This window comes from Pygocentrus nattereri, chromosome 8 (assembly GCF_015220715.1).
Source record: "Pygocentrus nattereri isolate fPygNat1 chromosome 8, fPygNat1.pri, whole genome shotgun sequence".
NCBI lineage: Eukaryota > Metazoa > Chordata > Actinopteri > Characiformes > Serrasalmidae > Pygocentrus > Pygocentrus nattereri.
The window spans coordinates 27279592-27296085 of record NC_051218.1 but is presented as its reverse complement, the minus strand read 5'-3'; the positions used below and the strand labels follow the sequence as shown (position 1 = coordinate 27296085).

At 37.4% G+C, this 16494-nt stretch overlaps 1 protein-coding gene across 2 annotated transcripts in view; it reads left to right on the top strand.

The window, feature by feature from the left end:
* Positions 1 to 119: 119 nt before the first annotated feature.
* LOC108430901 (connector enhancer of kinase suppressor of ras 2-like) overlaps positions 120 to 16494 on the top strand; it is a 132592-nt gene continuing 116217 nt past the window's right edge. Inside the window, exon 1 of one of the 2 annotated variants that reach the window (XM_017703718.2) lies at positions 120 to 720. In XM_017703718.2, coding sequence (XP_017559207.1) covers positions 657 to 720 — 64 coding nt within the window. In that variant the 5' untranslated portion in view covers positions 120 to 656. The remainder of the gene's footprint in view (positions 721 to 16494) is intronic. The other variant, XM_037540708.1, reaches the window with a different exon arrangement.

Here is a 16494-nt window from a genome sequence, read left to right as displayed (position 1 = left end):
GCGAACGTCGTTGCCTTTATAGAAAACACTGATTAATAAGCCTCGCGTTTGGTTCATACAGAGCGACTTAAAACTGATTTTTTTCTGTGCTTTAAAACCTTTTTTCGCTTAAGTGGGTTCATGACACTAAAAGTTTGCACTGTCAGTACTTGATCCAAATTCAAAATGAAGTCCAGTGTAGACTAAAGACTCTCACTAGACGGTCACTGCTGATGTGTTCACTCTCCAGCTGCTGTTGTATTGTAGCGGAGGCTGCTTTGATCTGGCTCGTGGATTGAGTGAGCAGTGTTGTGGGTGCTGCACCATTCTCCAGCGCTCACTTAGCGGCCCGTGGAGTGATGCTGCAGCGTGTCGGTGAGGAAGGGAGGGGTTGCTCCACTTTGCTCGCGCTCAGCGACCTCGCTCCTCTACAGTAGGGACTCATAGCCGTGAGCTCGGGCTGGCGGGGAGGGAGAGGAGCCGGACTGCACCACCGCATCCCGTCCCACAGCAGCTCCAGCACAGCCAGCATGCTCTGAATTCCAGCCTTTTCCCCAGCCCCAGCGTTCAGCGTTTTTCTGACAGCTTTTACCAATGCGACCACCGAGCCCACCCTGTCCAGCGAGAGCCATCCGTATGTTTTGGTGCTGATTCAGAAGACTGCTGTGACATCGATTATGGCCCTGGTAATGGAACCTATAAGCAAATGGAATCCCAAGCAAGTGCTGGACTGGATGAAAGGTAAAGAAATGCGTGTCGATTCCTTCGCATTGGAGTGATTCGTTGGTAGCCTTTGGTGAAAACGCAGCGCTCTCTGTGCATTGAGAGGTGACACATGGCTCGCGTGCATGATGTGCTGTTATGTCATAAAGTCATTAATTCAACAGATGTGGACAGTAATTAGGCGACAATGAGCGAAGTGTTGCTTTGCATGGACGGTGTAGTTTAAGTACGGCTTGCATGACGAATTCAGCCTCGCCTTGGTGGGATTCTTACATTAAGACCCTTTACCATGCGTGTATTATCAGTCAGTGGAGAGAGACCAATGGTATAGTTTTATAGCAGATTCTTATTCTTGCAATTTTGGTTCTGAAAGTCCGAGCCTTCCTTCTGCAATCATTTTAAGTCAGGACCAGCACCATGGACAGCTCACGTTTACCATATATGGCGAGAGTTCGACTCGCTCGCTTTTTGTTAATGGTCGAGCTCCTGTGAAGAACCGTTGACAGTTTGCAAAGCAGCTGCACAGCCTCGGAGCTCAACATATGCATGATGTAATGCGTAGTAGTCTGGAGGCGAACTCGTTCTGTCACGTTGAAATTACCTTGGTTACTCACTGAAACCGTGGCTCTGAGAGCCAGCTCATTCCTCCCGATACACCGGAATGCATTTATTGATGAAACACCCTGGACTCCTCTTCTCCCCTATATAAGCCACACTGAATGTGGATGAGATGGAAAGGGAAGCGCTCAACAGCACATTAGAGCACATTTGATACAATAGCCATAACTGTCATGTAGAGAAGATGTGTGAAACAACATCAGTAAAGACAATGTGAGGATGGGAACTGTGACCATACATTATGCGATCTCTGCATGCTAGATTTCACTGCACTGATGAGAAAAAAACTCCAATGTCACGAGAAAGCACTGAAACAGTGGGTAACTTGCTTGACTCAGGCTAGAAATCCCTATTTGGATTTGGTTGCTTTTAAATCATTGACTCACATGTCAGGTAACACTGATGTTAAATGGGATTCCAGATGTTGGTGCTTATATTTCATAATAGTCCTCTAACCCACATATCAACCAGACGTAGCCAGTTTCAGTGTGGTCAGTGTGGTCATCATTACTCATCCTGGCATGCAGTATATCAGTGACATGCCAAGCGAGTGATGAGTGTCCGAATGAGGTTGTGAGAGGTGAACATCGCATTTCAATTTTGTCCCGATTGTGATGGAGGCCTGTGCAAAAGTAAAAGACCCTTCTACATAATATCTACAGACTATACATAGATGAGAGTATTGGCGCTTTCAGCACTGGCCATAGCCTATGTCGCATCTCGCGATCCTTGCTTCAGCTCCGTTTAGAGACCACTTCAGGGCTCAGGGCGATGAAGTTACTCTCTTCAAAACGGAGATGCAATCAGGTCTGAGAGTGTGAAGGAAAAATGTGCAGCTGAAAGGCCTTTCGGGCGTCCTCATTTCATTCTCGAGGGGAAAATCCATTTACTTCCCCTCCACTTCCATTCACGCACGCTGCTGACTCTATTGTGTAAGCAAATTACAGCTGTAGTGTTATCGCGACGTGAGCGGCCCACAGTTCTCGTGCACCTTGAACCGCTGGAGCCGGCGAAGCCGCGGCTGTAAATGGGCCAGCTGTCGCCATGGCAACCCCGCCCCTATTTCAGATCCGCGTGGAAGCGCCGAGCGTCACGCGCTGGGCCAGATGAGCGCTTCGTGAGGGAGGTTTTTATTTATTTATTAATTTATTTATTTCATTTTTCCACAGTAGAGATTCCCCCCACTCACCCCGCCTCGCTCTGTACTGCCTGGGAGAAGCCTCAGCCAGAGCGATCCCAATGATGAGCTATTAGCGTGTGGCTATGCTCACCAGTTCCAAGCATCTTGTTACCACCTCCTACCGAATTAAAGGAGGAAAAAAAAAGAACTAAGAGCTCTCAGACAGGGTTGGGAAGAATATTTGAGAAGGTAGTGATGGCTGAATACACTGTCCTATATTATTAAGTATAAATGGGAAAATTCCTTGCTGATTGGCATTTTTCTTCCTGTAATGTTTCTCTTATTATGTTTAATGAATAATGTTCTCAACATTTAAATGACTGGCATTCTTAACATCTCTCACATCCTGCTTCAGTTCATTGCTGCTCCCATAATCCCATGCTGAGATAAAGAACTGGCTCATCAAGGTGATTTATCAGTCTACTCAGGCTTTAGTAGAAACTTCAGTGTTTGTAAATATGATGTCAATTAAAGTCCCCTTGAGAGTATGTATAATGAGCATGTTTTTGCTACATGCCATGTGTTGTTTTTTTCAAAATAGTTAATAAGTAAGCATTGATGGTGTTTTTTTCAAGATTTACTTTTAATGTAAGTTAATGGAACCAGAATTTTTTCCAAGTAATTTTGGGCCCATTCATCATGAAATTTGCACACAATATAAAGGGCGACAGGTCATTTCAAATTATGTCAAAAACTGAAAAACGTCAAAAATGGCAATACAAGGTTTTGTCCTAACAACAGTGATTTATATATATACTCACCAGCCACTTTATTAGGTACACAGGTTTATTAGGTTCAATTGCTTGTTAACACAAATAGCTAATCAGCCAATCACATGGCCACAAGTCAATGCATTAAGGCATGTAGAGGTGGTCAAGACAACTTGCTGAAGTGCAAACTGAGCATCAAAATGGGAAGAAAGGTGATTTAAGTGACTTTGAACGTGGCATCGTTGTTGGTGCCAGACGGGCTGGTCTGAGTATTTCAGAAACTGCTGATCTACTGGGATTTTCATGCACAATCAGGGTTTACAGAGAATGGTCTGAAAAAGAGAAATTGTCCAGTGAGCCTCAGTTGTGTGAACGAAAATGCCTTGTTGATGTGAGAGGTCAGAGGAAAATGGGCAGACTGGTTTCAGATGATAGAAAGGCAACAGTAACTCAAATAACCAACCAAAATCTCATCTGAATGTTTTCAACACCTTTCGAAAGTTTGGCACGAAAAATTAAGGCCGTTCTGAAGGCAAAAGGGGGTCCATATACATATATTTATATATATATGTAGTAAGTATTGTAAAAGTATTCCGCCATGCATTTAATAAAAGGTAGCTGCATTCTGAATGCTGACTTTAATTTGGACTGAATATAAATGCTTAACTTCTGCATTCTGAATACGTATTACCAATACTTGTATTTGATTACATCCCAACCATGCTCTTAGATTTGATCAAGAAAGATTCAGAAAGATTGCTGGAAATGAGGCAATGAACCATGTTTGCTGGTATGTGCTACTTAATGTAATAAACAGGTATTACATTATTAAATCTTTCCACTGGGACAAGAGGCTAAAGCTTGTATCAATGTGCAGAAACAGATGGTCTTAGTATGAGAATGAAAAAGTTCTTCTTCCACAGAAAGGCACATGCAATTTACCTCAGCACTCATGAATTAAAGCCCACAGGACACTTACAGTTCAAAATGCAGCCATCAAGCATACCTGGTTGTGGTCCGTCTACAGCTATGCTATTAATGACTGTCTGGCTTTTCAGTGCAGATGTATTGACTTTTGCCTGCTGCTATTTTTGCATTGTAGAAGCTCAATTATCAAGTGCTGTACAATCCTAATGATCAATCTAAAGTCCCTGCTACCGCCATTATTAATCATAATATAAATGTTCAACAGAGCACTCTTTTAGAACTATAAAGTGTTTAAGGAGGTGTGGAAAGATGAAACTGTCCCACATTACTGACCCACACAAAGCTCTAGGTGAAAGAACCTGAGGAAATACACTTGCCCACTTTATTAGAGCATACTTTCCCTCACTGCCCACTTTATGAGGTCCACCTACTGTACAGAAGCCGGAAACCATCCTTTTGATTTCTAGTGAAAACAGACATTAAAGACAAGCTATTCATTTTCAGCAGAAGTTGTTGTTTCTGAGAAAATTAGACAAAACACAGTCCATTTGCATAAGTAAGAGGAATGTCAAAGGAAAATAAGAGAATAAACAGGATTTTCCAAAACTGGAGTGAAAAGATTTTAAAAAGGTGTAGAAACAATGAGACTCCTAACAACCACGCAAGACCTGGCAGACCACCAAAACTATTTGAGAGATGGCAAAAAAAAAATCAAGCTCCATGCTTGCTTTAGATCTTAAAAAAAAATCATAGGTGTTTCTGTCCCTTATTCTACTGTGAGAAGACAACTCAACCCTATGAGTCTGAATGGATGTGTAGCTGTAAAGAAGCCATTACTGAGGAAAGGAAATAGACAAAAAAGAAGAATGTTTGAAAAACAAAAAAAGAAGCTGCTGGGGTTCTCCAAACAATGGACTGACCATTCTTGAGTCCAGACCTCAACATCACTGAATATGTTTGGGATTACATGGCTCATGGAAATAAAAATGCAACCAACTTCTAAGACTGAACTGAAAAATATTCCTGCAGATTTCTGTAAAACATTAAATAAATGACTGGTGCTGTATGTCTTTTGCACCTAATAGGACCACAGTATCGGTGTACAATTACAAACTGTAGCGAATCTGTTGTCATGCTCGGTTTATCATCAACCATCTACCCCATTCCTCACTGGTTGGGTCCACCATTCTAACTATTAGGTTAGGTAATTGTGTGTGTTTTGCTTGCCTGTACTTTGCATATGATTCTGTTTAGCTTTTTTTCTGGACATGGTGAAATCATGCTGCAGTTACTATAATGGGAGCATAATGTCTAGTGTTAATGAACTCAGCATCATCAAGCACAGACAATGTAAAACATTATCAAGCCTTGTTTTTGTTTTATTAATCTTTTGTCAGCTGAAAAATGATCATTCCTTTGTTTTGATATACCTCACCTCAAAATGCTAACACTGCTAATAAGGAATGAAAGCAAGTAAGCGCAAATTAGGTCTATGAGAATGAATCAAGCTAATTGGTCCCCACTAGCCTTTAGCCACACTAGCATTTTTGGGCAAAGAATTCCATTAATTAGACAGTGCAAATACAATGATTTACAGTGCAACAAAAATGCAAGCTAGGAAAAGTCATCCAAAGACACGTTACAGCATTTCACACAGAGGTGATTACACCATGCGTTGGTGGCTGAAGTCATGATTTTCCAATTGCTCCTGAGGCCTGATCTCCATATTCATCTCCCCAAATCTCCAACCATGTTTATCAGTGCATCACATCTTCATTACTGTTGTCTTCTCCTTGAGTCTGTGTTTATGCAAATGTGTGTTTATCTATGGAAATCAGTGTCTGCCCAACAGAATATTTTAGCAGGAAGGCTTGCAAGCACACTGCTGTGAGAATGTTGAGTATAAATCTTCTTTTTTTGTTGTTTGATGCTAATTTTTGGTACAGTATAGGCTCTCCAATAACAGCAGCAACAACAACTCTACAATAATACAACCATGTAAAATGAAGTGTGGTGTGTACCTTTACCATGCTTGCTATTTGTCAGATTTATTATTGTGATTGATAACAAAAACATGTTTCATTTGATATTCATTTATACTTACAGTATTTGCAGCTCATTGAAACAAATGAGGGAATTCCATCCTCCATTCAGAATGGAAACCTCTGATCCATACCACATTTGTGCACATAGTAGAAGTGGAGATATTTTGTAATCATTTGAATTTGATGAAAAGTTACTGTTGTGCACACAGTCTTGTTTTGTGGAAAGAAAAAACATTCACATGTTCTCGACTGGGTGTTCATTAGATATTAGATATATACAACCATGACATTAGTGTAAATAATGGTATGTGCTAGACCTGCATCTGCAAAATCATACAAATTATAGATCAGTAGTTTTTAATAGATCATACATAAAGAATCCACCTGGTCAAATAGGTGAGGTCATGTGCAGATATTCATCAGTATCATCTGCCCCCACCCCTTTCTGGTTTCATATCCAGTAGTATTTAAAATTTGTTAGTGATTTGGGCATTTGATGAGGTGAGGCTCCTCAAAAGCAGTTGCCCTACTTAAATACTACTACTACTACTACTACTACTACAACCACTACTACTACTACTACTACTAATAATAATAATAATAATAATAATAATATTAATAATAATAATAATGACCATTTAACAAGCTTGGTTTGAAAGTATAGAGAGTAGAAAGTATAATAAGTATGTAATGGACAAAAGAAACAATTGAAAAAAAAAAAAAAAAAAACTTAACTGCTATGACTGATGGTAGAGTCAGTGGTCAACAGCCCTCCTGCTGGAGGTTATCTTCCCTAAATAGAGCTGTTCCAACCTAACAGGCTAGTGCTCCTATTATTATCCTAACATTAATATAGCTGACTCTGTAAAAGCCAATCTGAAAAAGTAGGTTATCTGGAGCAGGAGTACCAGATTGTGGTTGGAACTACACACTGCAAGCAGGTAGATCTCCAGGAACTGCTTTATGTGAAAAAGCCAGGAGAAGAATTCCAACCAGAGGTCAATAAAAGTACTGTAAAGCACCGAGGAGGAAACCTCAAAGTCTAGGCCTGTTTTTCTTACAATGCTGTCTGGAAACTTCTGTTCACTGATGGGATCTTAGGATCAAGTATACAAAAGCATTCTGAATGCAAACCAGCAGAAGTCTGTAAAGAGACTGCTCAAACGATAAAAACTTAAACACCAAAATGAATGTGAAAATCTTGGAAATAATGGCCACTTGGTTTCACATTCAATGCATTTTAAATACAGTACAAATGTCCTAATACTTTTTGGAGCCATTCTATAGCACAATGACAGTATTAACTCCAGATCTGTAAACTGGTTACCCAACATGCACTGCTTTCATTCGTTTGCAGATATTTCAAAGCATGTACTGTACAGGAAGATTCATTTGAAAGAGGCCCCGAATATTCTGTAATAACTCTCTGTAGGACGAAGCAATCTGAACGAAACTATGTGCTCCTCAGTACGTGGGTGCTGGACAGCCGTTGCAACGTTTAACCTCCGTTTGCAACTTCCAGGTGCATACCCCTACACTCCTTTATGTGTCTGGGACAAAACAGAGATCACTTCCAGCATCGCATGTAATGCAATCGGATATGCATATGTCAAGGTATGTAGTGTATTTTTGTTCTGATTGCTTTATCCTAAATGAAGTTACAACAGAATATTCAGGGCCTCTTTCCAGTGAATCTCCCTGTAGCAATCAATAGATTCAGAAAGAGTTGTGGGGTTATTACAAAGCCTGTTATAGTGCACATCTAACCCACTCCTTTATCTTTTTTTTTATACCCACTAGAACCAACCACAAACAGCAGTAGCCTATCGATCTGGTCTGGCTAATTGCATGTAGCTTCTGGCTTCTCATAGCACATCCCTTGCTGAGTTGAAGTTGTTCTTCTTCTCAGTATCTTCTCCTTAAAAGCCCAAAGCAAAGCTTGATTGTGTTTGTTTTTATCCACCTCTTAAGATTTTTGCCGTCCCTTGTTCAACTCCCTCATCTCATCACTCGACCTCAATTCTCTCTCTAATCACCACACAGCAAACAACTCCCATGAAATGCTTTCTCCCTCTGATGAACCACATCAGATTTATTGTTTCTAATCAGCTGGTCAGCATAATTAGCTGCCATTAATATCAGTTAGTAGAAACTGAAACTATGCAGATATTAAAAATGCACTTTATTCCTCTTATGATCTTTGTAATGACTATGAGTTTAAAGGCATCATATCATCAAAAATATATATATATTTTTTTAAAAAAAAGATTTTGATATAGTAAGTAAACATTGTTAAAGTTTCCAAATGTGTCATCCACTTCCCAGTGCAGGCAATTCATATATGAAAAGTAAACTGTAAAAAAAACCTGCTTTGAATTAATTGTTGTTGTGATGTCACATATACATGTTTAAATATATTTACATATATTTACATATATCCATTTAGCACCACTAATGCTAAGGAAAGCTTCACTCAGATTTCTTTGTGAATGAGGCACAGTTCATGCCAGCCAATGAGAACTAAGTTCATGCACATGTCAGTCTTAAAGGCACAGTGACAAAAACAGTCTGCTTAATTGTAAGGAATAAAGAGAATTCGAAAACTGGTCATGTTAAAATAAATAAAGGCTGTTTTTGGTACATAACCCCCACACAAATGGACCTCATAAGTTTTTCTCATAAGAAAAAATAAAATACAAGAAAAATGTTGGATACGACTGGGGAGTTTTATTTGTTATGGGTTCTGGGGCACGGCCAATCATTTACAATAAGCAAAAAAAAAAAAATAAATAAATAAATAATCAAATTGAAACATATGACAATTTTTCTGTTTAGATAAATGTCTGTAAAATTGGCTGGAATATAAAAAAAAAATACCATACACTCTTAACAAAAATGGTGCTATATAGAACCAAAAGGATTCTTTGACTTGTAAAAATAGTGGAACAGAAGCTTTTGCAGCCCTGATCTGTTTTGCAGGCCACGGAAACTCTTCCTCAGATTCAGTGTGCTGCTGTGAGCCAATTAGCAGTGCAGAAAAATATCAGCTCAAGGCACTGGACCAATGTTTTTGACCACGTGAGTGCCCATTGTCAGACAAAATGACCACACTGCCTTAAAGATTCGGGCTCAAGATTTGGTAAATATGGCTAATGTAATGTAGTACAGTTGAGGCACCAGTTTTAAATCTGGTTGAGACAGCTCATATTAATATATTAAAGATTACATGGACATAATTCATGTTTAAAGCCCCTGTCTACTCATCTGCATGATTTTCTTTGAACTATTTGAACTATTATCTATAGTTGTTGAGATTTGTTTTACAATAAATTTGATATAGATGGGACTAAATTTGGCAGAGGTGATGTCAGGTCTGTCACAGCACCAACTATAAAATTGGTATACTGGTACTCACTCTCACAAAGTGACTGCTCTTCCTCTGTTCCGACTCCCAGATAAAAATCCCAGCAAGCTTTTAAAAATATATTAACAATGCTTGTCATGGTTTATTACACTGTTTTGTTTTTGTTTTTTTTTGTTTTTTTTAATGGTGTAGCTAGATGTTGCTTCTTACTTGCATTAGCCACTTGATACAGGATTAGGACAATGAATCATATAAGTCTTTTACTTATTTTATTTTATTTACTTATTTAATTTATGAGTTTTACAAGAGAGCGATAGTTAGCAGTCCACCTTAACTGTAGGAATGAAAAAAAAAAAAAATCTAAACCATGTTGAAAGGGGCTTTAAATAGGATAAAGACATACTTTGGTGAGTATCTTCATACTTTGGTGAGTTTTATAATTAGATGTTAGGCTATTTTCATTTTACCAGTCCGGTTTATCACTGTTGTGTATATTTTGGCTATTCTAGTTGTTATGAACTTTCGGTTCTGTTGCTAAAAGTCTCTACTGGCATGTCATATTGCTAGACTTCCATTATCTTGTTTTTGTAGATTTCATATATTTAGTGTTAAATGCTGGGCTGGTTGTCTTGTTGAACAGGCTGGTTGTGAAATGCTGGTTTAGGTTTATGCTAATGATGCCAATAGTACACACTGTCCAGCAGTTTGTCATTTCGTTGTGTAGTCCTCACGGACCTTGCTTGTAACTCAAACTCACGGTAAAGAAAGGCTAAAGGTTTTACTATTAGCACTCTGTTAGCTTTTGTGTGCATCATTACACTGGAGGAACACACATAAATAATGGTTATGAAAACAATGAAGGCTAGGATATGAGTAACATTAGTTTTAATAGATGCTAATAGATTATAGGTGTGGAAGTCAAAGTTTAGTATCAGTGACAGTGTGAATGGAGCATGGCAGCAGACACCAGTATTACTCTCCCCCCCCACACTTGTTAAGACTATACCACAGCACTGGATAGGAATCCTTAAAATGCACACTAGTGCGCTACCACAAATGGTAATGGTATATTAAGCTAACCATATAACAATTGCAACCATTTAATAAATAGTCTCTCTATTTCAGAGAACCATATGCTACTGGACAAATTAACACAATCATAAAATATATTATGCTTGATACATGGTTGCAAATCCTTTGGTGTTGTTAATGGCCTAAAGTTTGTGACTCATGGACATCACCAGACGCTGGGTATCCTCCCTAGTGGTGCCCTGCAATGCAGCCATTTTCAGTTTCTGCTTGTTTAGGAGCTTTTTGCTTTTAGTGTTGTCTTAGGTAAATGAAATGCATGCTCCTTGGGGTTCAAGTTGGGTGATTTTCTATGGCAGTCAAAGTCATTGCACTACACAGATTCTCCACAGTAATAATGCAATAAACAACATTATTTAGCAGCAATGGAAACATTACACAGAGTCTGCTCTAAAAAGGCCATACACCCAGATAAATAATATTGTAAGTAATGTAATAAGTAATAAGTAATAAGTAATGTAACTTGTGCGTTTACTTGAAACTGAGCATGACTATAGAATAAACTGTTAGGAAAAATATCATGCACTAAACATAAATTGTATAGACTTTATTTCTATACTTTGTTACCTCAACAAATGCTATTGCACTTAATGTTAACATATTCTTAACTTGCAATGGAAATCTGGTTCATTTTTAATTAAGTCACTCAGGGTCAAATGTACATATGACAGCAGATGCAGTGCAAAATGTGCCTTAATGCAACCACAATATGCTGAATTTACTACTCGATTCACTGACACTGCAGCTTATCATGCAAACTCCATGTAGCCCTGCCCACTAAAACAGGTAAGGAAATAATGGGGCAATCAACAAACAAGAAGCAAATCAGAAAATTTATGTTCAGTTTAATACAGTGTTAATAAATGTTTTGTTTTGTGTTTTTTACCCACCAAATCATTCTACAGGGGTATTATTCTATGGAAGCCCTAAAGGGCCATGGATTCACATGTCAATGAAAACAAATTATTTTCATTTGGTTTCTTGAGATTTCAAGTTGATTACATCATCATTACAAGGCAAATGTTGGACATTTATGACATTTATGCCATTGTCACCACATAACAAACGTTATCTCGATCAAACAGTGTCTGTTGTGTCATGATAATGATATAAGTAAATTGAGATATAAGTAGATTAAAGATTCTTTAACAATATGTTCAAGGCTTGTGCCTCCATCTAGCTGCTGCATCCGCAGCCATTATTTACAGAAGTGTCTCAACAACACATTCTTAGAGACCCTAACACAAATGTACTCCTGGTCTCAAAAGGCAGAGCAAAATCGACACAAAACTAGCCACCACGAATTGTTCAAACTTTAGTAAATTGAGCTGAATATGTAATTTTTGCACAATTCTCACTCAAACACACATTCACAAGGAAGAGAAAAGCACTTTGCATGTTGCCATGAACTGCTCATTTAGTCTTGTGTGCCACGTGTGTCTTTGTTGCAAAGCACTGCTCTTGTGAAGCAAAAAATCTATTTCAGTTTGAATGGCACCCCCTTGTGAAGAGTCTTCTGACTGCTAAACATAAGTGAGGGAGTAAATTACAAGCCTGGTCCATGACATGCTTTGCATCTTAAAATAATCCACTGGACCATATCATGATGTCTGAGTAGGCAGTAACTGCCCTGTAAAAAGAAAAGAAGAGTAGACCACCCACTACCTTTGCTTCTTCTCATCTATCTAATAAATAAGCCAATAACAGTTTTTTTTTTTCACACAGACCCCCTGCAGTTTGCATGAGCCAGTCCGTGAGTGCACTGTCTCTCCAGCACTAAACGCTACTATTGAACACCTGAGCAAGTGCGCCTGCTTCTATTAACTGACTATGCGGTTGACTTCAATACTCTTGTTCAATAAAACTCTCAAGCTAGTGTCGGCAATCTAGCATGGAGCAATGGAAATTAATAAAATAAGATTTTTTTTTAATAATAAAAAGTTATTGAGCATATTGAGTTTTTTCTTACTGAGAGAAAGCATGAAAAAGAGCACAACTCTTCTGATACACTATATTTACTTGAACTTCAGATGTGTACATCATTTTCACATGAATAATCTAGTCTTTTATTTTATAGTCTATTTTATTTATGTTTAGCAATAAATGTGTTGATGTAATATATTCATGTGGACATTTTGCATATATTTGAGTAAATAAAGTGTATTCTGTGCATCCCTTTTTCCAATGTGAAGGCAGACAACTGGTGTATTGCAAACTCCTTGGCATGGCGGCATGAATTAAATTGAAGAAAAAAAACTTCACTGAAATTATTGACATGACAGGCAGAAAGATTACTGTGGCTGAAGCATATAAAAGGCTAATCTTAGTTCCTTTTCCTGAAGAAGAAGAGTCATCTCCAATTAACATATAAAATTAGACACATGGTATGACTTCATCATTTAATCATTTTTATAAAGTCACATAATACTAAATAATGTTAAAAATATATATCTGTGAAAAGGAAAACTCTGGAATTTGAATTAACCTGTTGTGGGAATTTTTATCATGAAACCAATTGATCACAGTTGTGGTGATAAGTACTCACACCACAACACACATTTATTCAGAACAATCCATAAACCTGTTCTGAGTGTTTATATGTAATGTTAATAATTAAGTAGCGGTTTTCTTTATGGACTATTTTTATGCAGCACTCTGCCATAAATGGATTTTAAAAAATGTTTTATGCCAAAGCTTTAACTCAAAATGTCTCAGGCATCAGGCAGTGTGTTCATAACCATTTCGTGTAATAGCTTTCTGTGAGGGAGCTTTTAGATTCAGTAAACTCTTTGATTTCATATCACCACTGTGAACAATCGTGTCAAACTTCGCTGACAGCTTAATAATTCAATTGCACGGAAATTTGCAAACTGGTGGAATTCCCCTTTAACCAAAAAGACACAGAGACAACACTATCAATACCATCCTTCAGAACATGGTTAGTCAGGTTTTTGACAATTCCCTTCCCTAGACACTGTCTGCCACAATGTGGTGTAAGGCCTGTCTGCACACTGTGCGAAGTGCTTTTTCTGTATCAGTCACTCAGGGACCTTAAACAAACAGACACTGGTAAATTTCTGCCACAGCACAGCTGAGTGTTCACACTGGTTACGTCACAGTCTGCTATGGTAACATTTACGACAGACAGGCTATATTGAGATTTGTGAAAAAGTCACATGTAGGGGCGGGCTATATGATGGTGTTATTGCAAATGTCATGTCACAGCACGCTTTTCTGATTATTTCACAGGTATAGTCAGTATTGACATACTGAAGAATGGTAAAAAATATGTAAATCACAGATTTAGACCAATTAGCCTGTAAGCAACAGCAATCAGTGCACAGTAACTGCACTCTTTGAGTATTCATGATACATAGAGCTGTTTTCTTCATTGTGTAGTGTGTAGCTGATTGGACATTATGTCCATTATGCCATTGATATATTTGACCTAATTTGCCCTTTTTCCTCCTGTTCTTACTGTGCTTACAGTTTTTTTTTTTGCAAATGCTGATAAAAAATTGAATTCATAGATAAAAACTTAACACATTAATTAAACTCCCTCCTTTTTTTCAACTCCATTAATATATTGTCCTATTTTGAACATTCAAACTGTCTATAGTAGTGCAGGCTGTAGTCCTGCTGCTTACGTGGCGGTCCTATAATTTTATGACTGTTCCTCTCTTGTTCAAACATAGCTATTGCATGCTCAGCTCTATCGACGATCTTTTATGTTATTTCCTGCTGCTGCCATGGTGAATTTATTTATCAGTGAAGTATATTGAGTGTAGAGTATCAATTACAAACAAAACACAGCACAGCAGGCAGTAAATGCCAGCTCCCCTTTGCACAAGCATATGCATGTCATAGATTTGCAAGTTTACAATTTCTGTTGTTTCTATTTATAAATAACTTTTAATCTTGATTTTTTAAAATGAAAATATGTTCATAAATAGAAATAACAGATTTGCACAGAATCTCCACAGGGGCAGCAAAGTTTAGTGCACAGTCTAATTTATTTGCTAAGTTTAGAAAAACTAAAATGCAAACAGGCCATAACTATTACACATTTTCCAATATGTTAAATTCAGCAATTAGACAGTAATTGTGCATCAAAATGCGTAAAAGTGTGTTCTGTGTAGAGGATCTGTTAACTATATATCAGCAAAATACTGTTTTGGGACTGGGTGCCCATACTTTTGCATACAGTGGTATATAATATGTACACTTGTTGGTTGTAGTATGCAGCCTCTTTTGCTCTCACTGAACATTGGTGATGAAAACTTTTGGTAAATTGTGTAATTTTAATGCTCTGGTTTATGTGATAAAACATGATACATGATGAAAATAATGTTATTTAATTAGTCATATAAGTAATAATAATGAAAGTAATAAAACATTTCATACTTTGTCCACTCATATAATTATAACAAAATACACTGCTTTTTAAATAGAAAAAAATTGCTTTAGTCCAAAATGAGACAAATAAGAAAAATTTGATTAATGACACAAAATAATGTGATTAATAGTGATTATCTGTTCATTACTAATTCATTACTTATTTGAATCATTTCACAACTCCGTTAAAGCAATGAACCAAGGAACGTTAGCCATATTATTAGAAGCCAGTGCCTAAAACCCCCTTACCCATGATAAAATCACTGTAATGCACAGCCTCAGATGGCCTGTAGCTTTTATAAAACAACTTACTACATAAAATATGATAAAATACAACATTTATTTATGAATAATAATTTAGTTATTATTATTACAGTGCTCCCTTACAGATCGTGGTATATTGCACTCACTCCCTACATAGTGCACTGGATAGGAATTAAAATACTGCCTTTGCATGCAAACAGAACTCAATATGTCTAACAAACAGTCATTTGGGATTCTGGTGTACAGTACCACACTGGAAAAATGTGTGACTTTTTTGGTGAAAAAAATGTATAAGAATGCTACAGAATTGCTTAATACTTCTTATTTTGTGTAACATAAAGGGGTCATTAAACCATAAATAAAGCATAGTTTGGCTTTTTAATGTAAAATGCTGTATAAAATATTAAATATAAAATAAAGTAATAAAAATATAATATAAAATATTATTACACACACACACACATATAAATAAATAAAAGCATAAAATGATAATATAAAACTAATAATCCAACATAAAGGGTGGAATGGTTAATGGTTATGATTTTTCACTGGAGGGGCACAAATAGTGCAGAATTTCAGAATTTACACAGTGCACTTTATAGAAAGGAGGGAGCCTTTTGAAATTCAGCCTGGGCTTGATCAGATCTTAAGGCAGATCTGACTAAAAACAAACTTTTAAAGCATGTGAGACATTCAAGTGATATATTCTTCACTTGTAATATTCCAGTTTTACAGTGAACCAAAGAGTAAATACATTAATTCAAGCCTGTCGTATTAATGGAGGGGTTGTTCAGCCTGTGATCTTTTAACCTGTTAGCTTGCTGATCACTCTAGTTGAAGTTGTCAGCCCAAATATGTTGAGTGCCCCTAATACACTCAGCATAACGATTATTATCAAATTGATTATCAAAGATTATTCCATTAAAAGCAAGGATGTTTAGAATTCAGTGTTAACACTTCTGTTTTGATAGTTGTTTGCAAACCTTGCAACAACTAAATATCATGATTCATATCGTGAATGGAGAAAACGTTTTAAAACATTACGCCATTGTCTTTTCTGCACCCACCATTGTTTACAGCACCTGATATTCCTTCTATTGATCAAATATATGCTTTGCCTTAGCTGCTACTTCACCAAATCCGAAGCCTGTGCAGTAACTCTAGATCCAGACAAGCCACAAGCTGTTCTCCCCTCTGGGC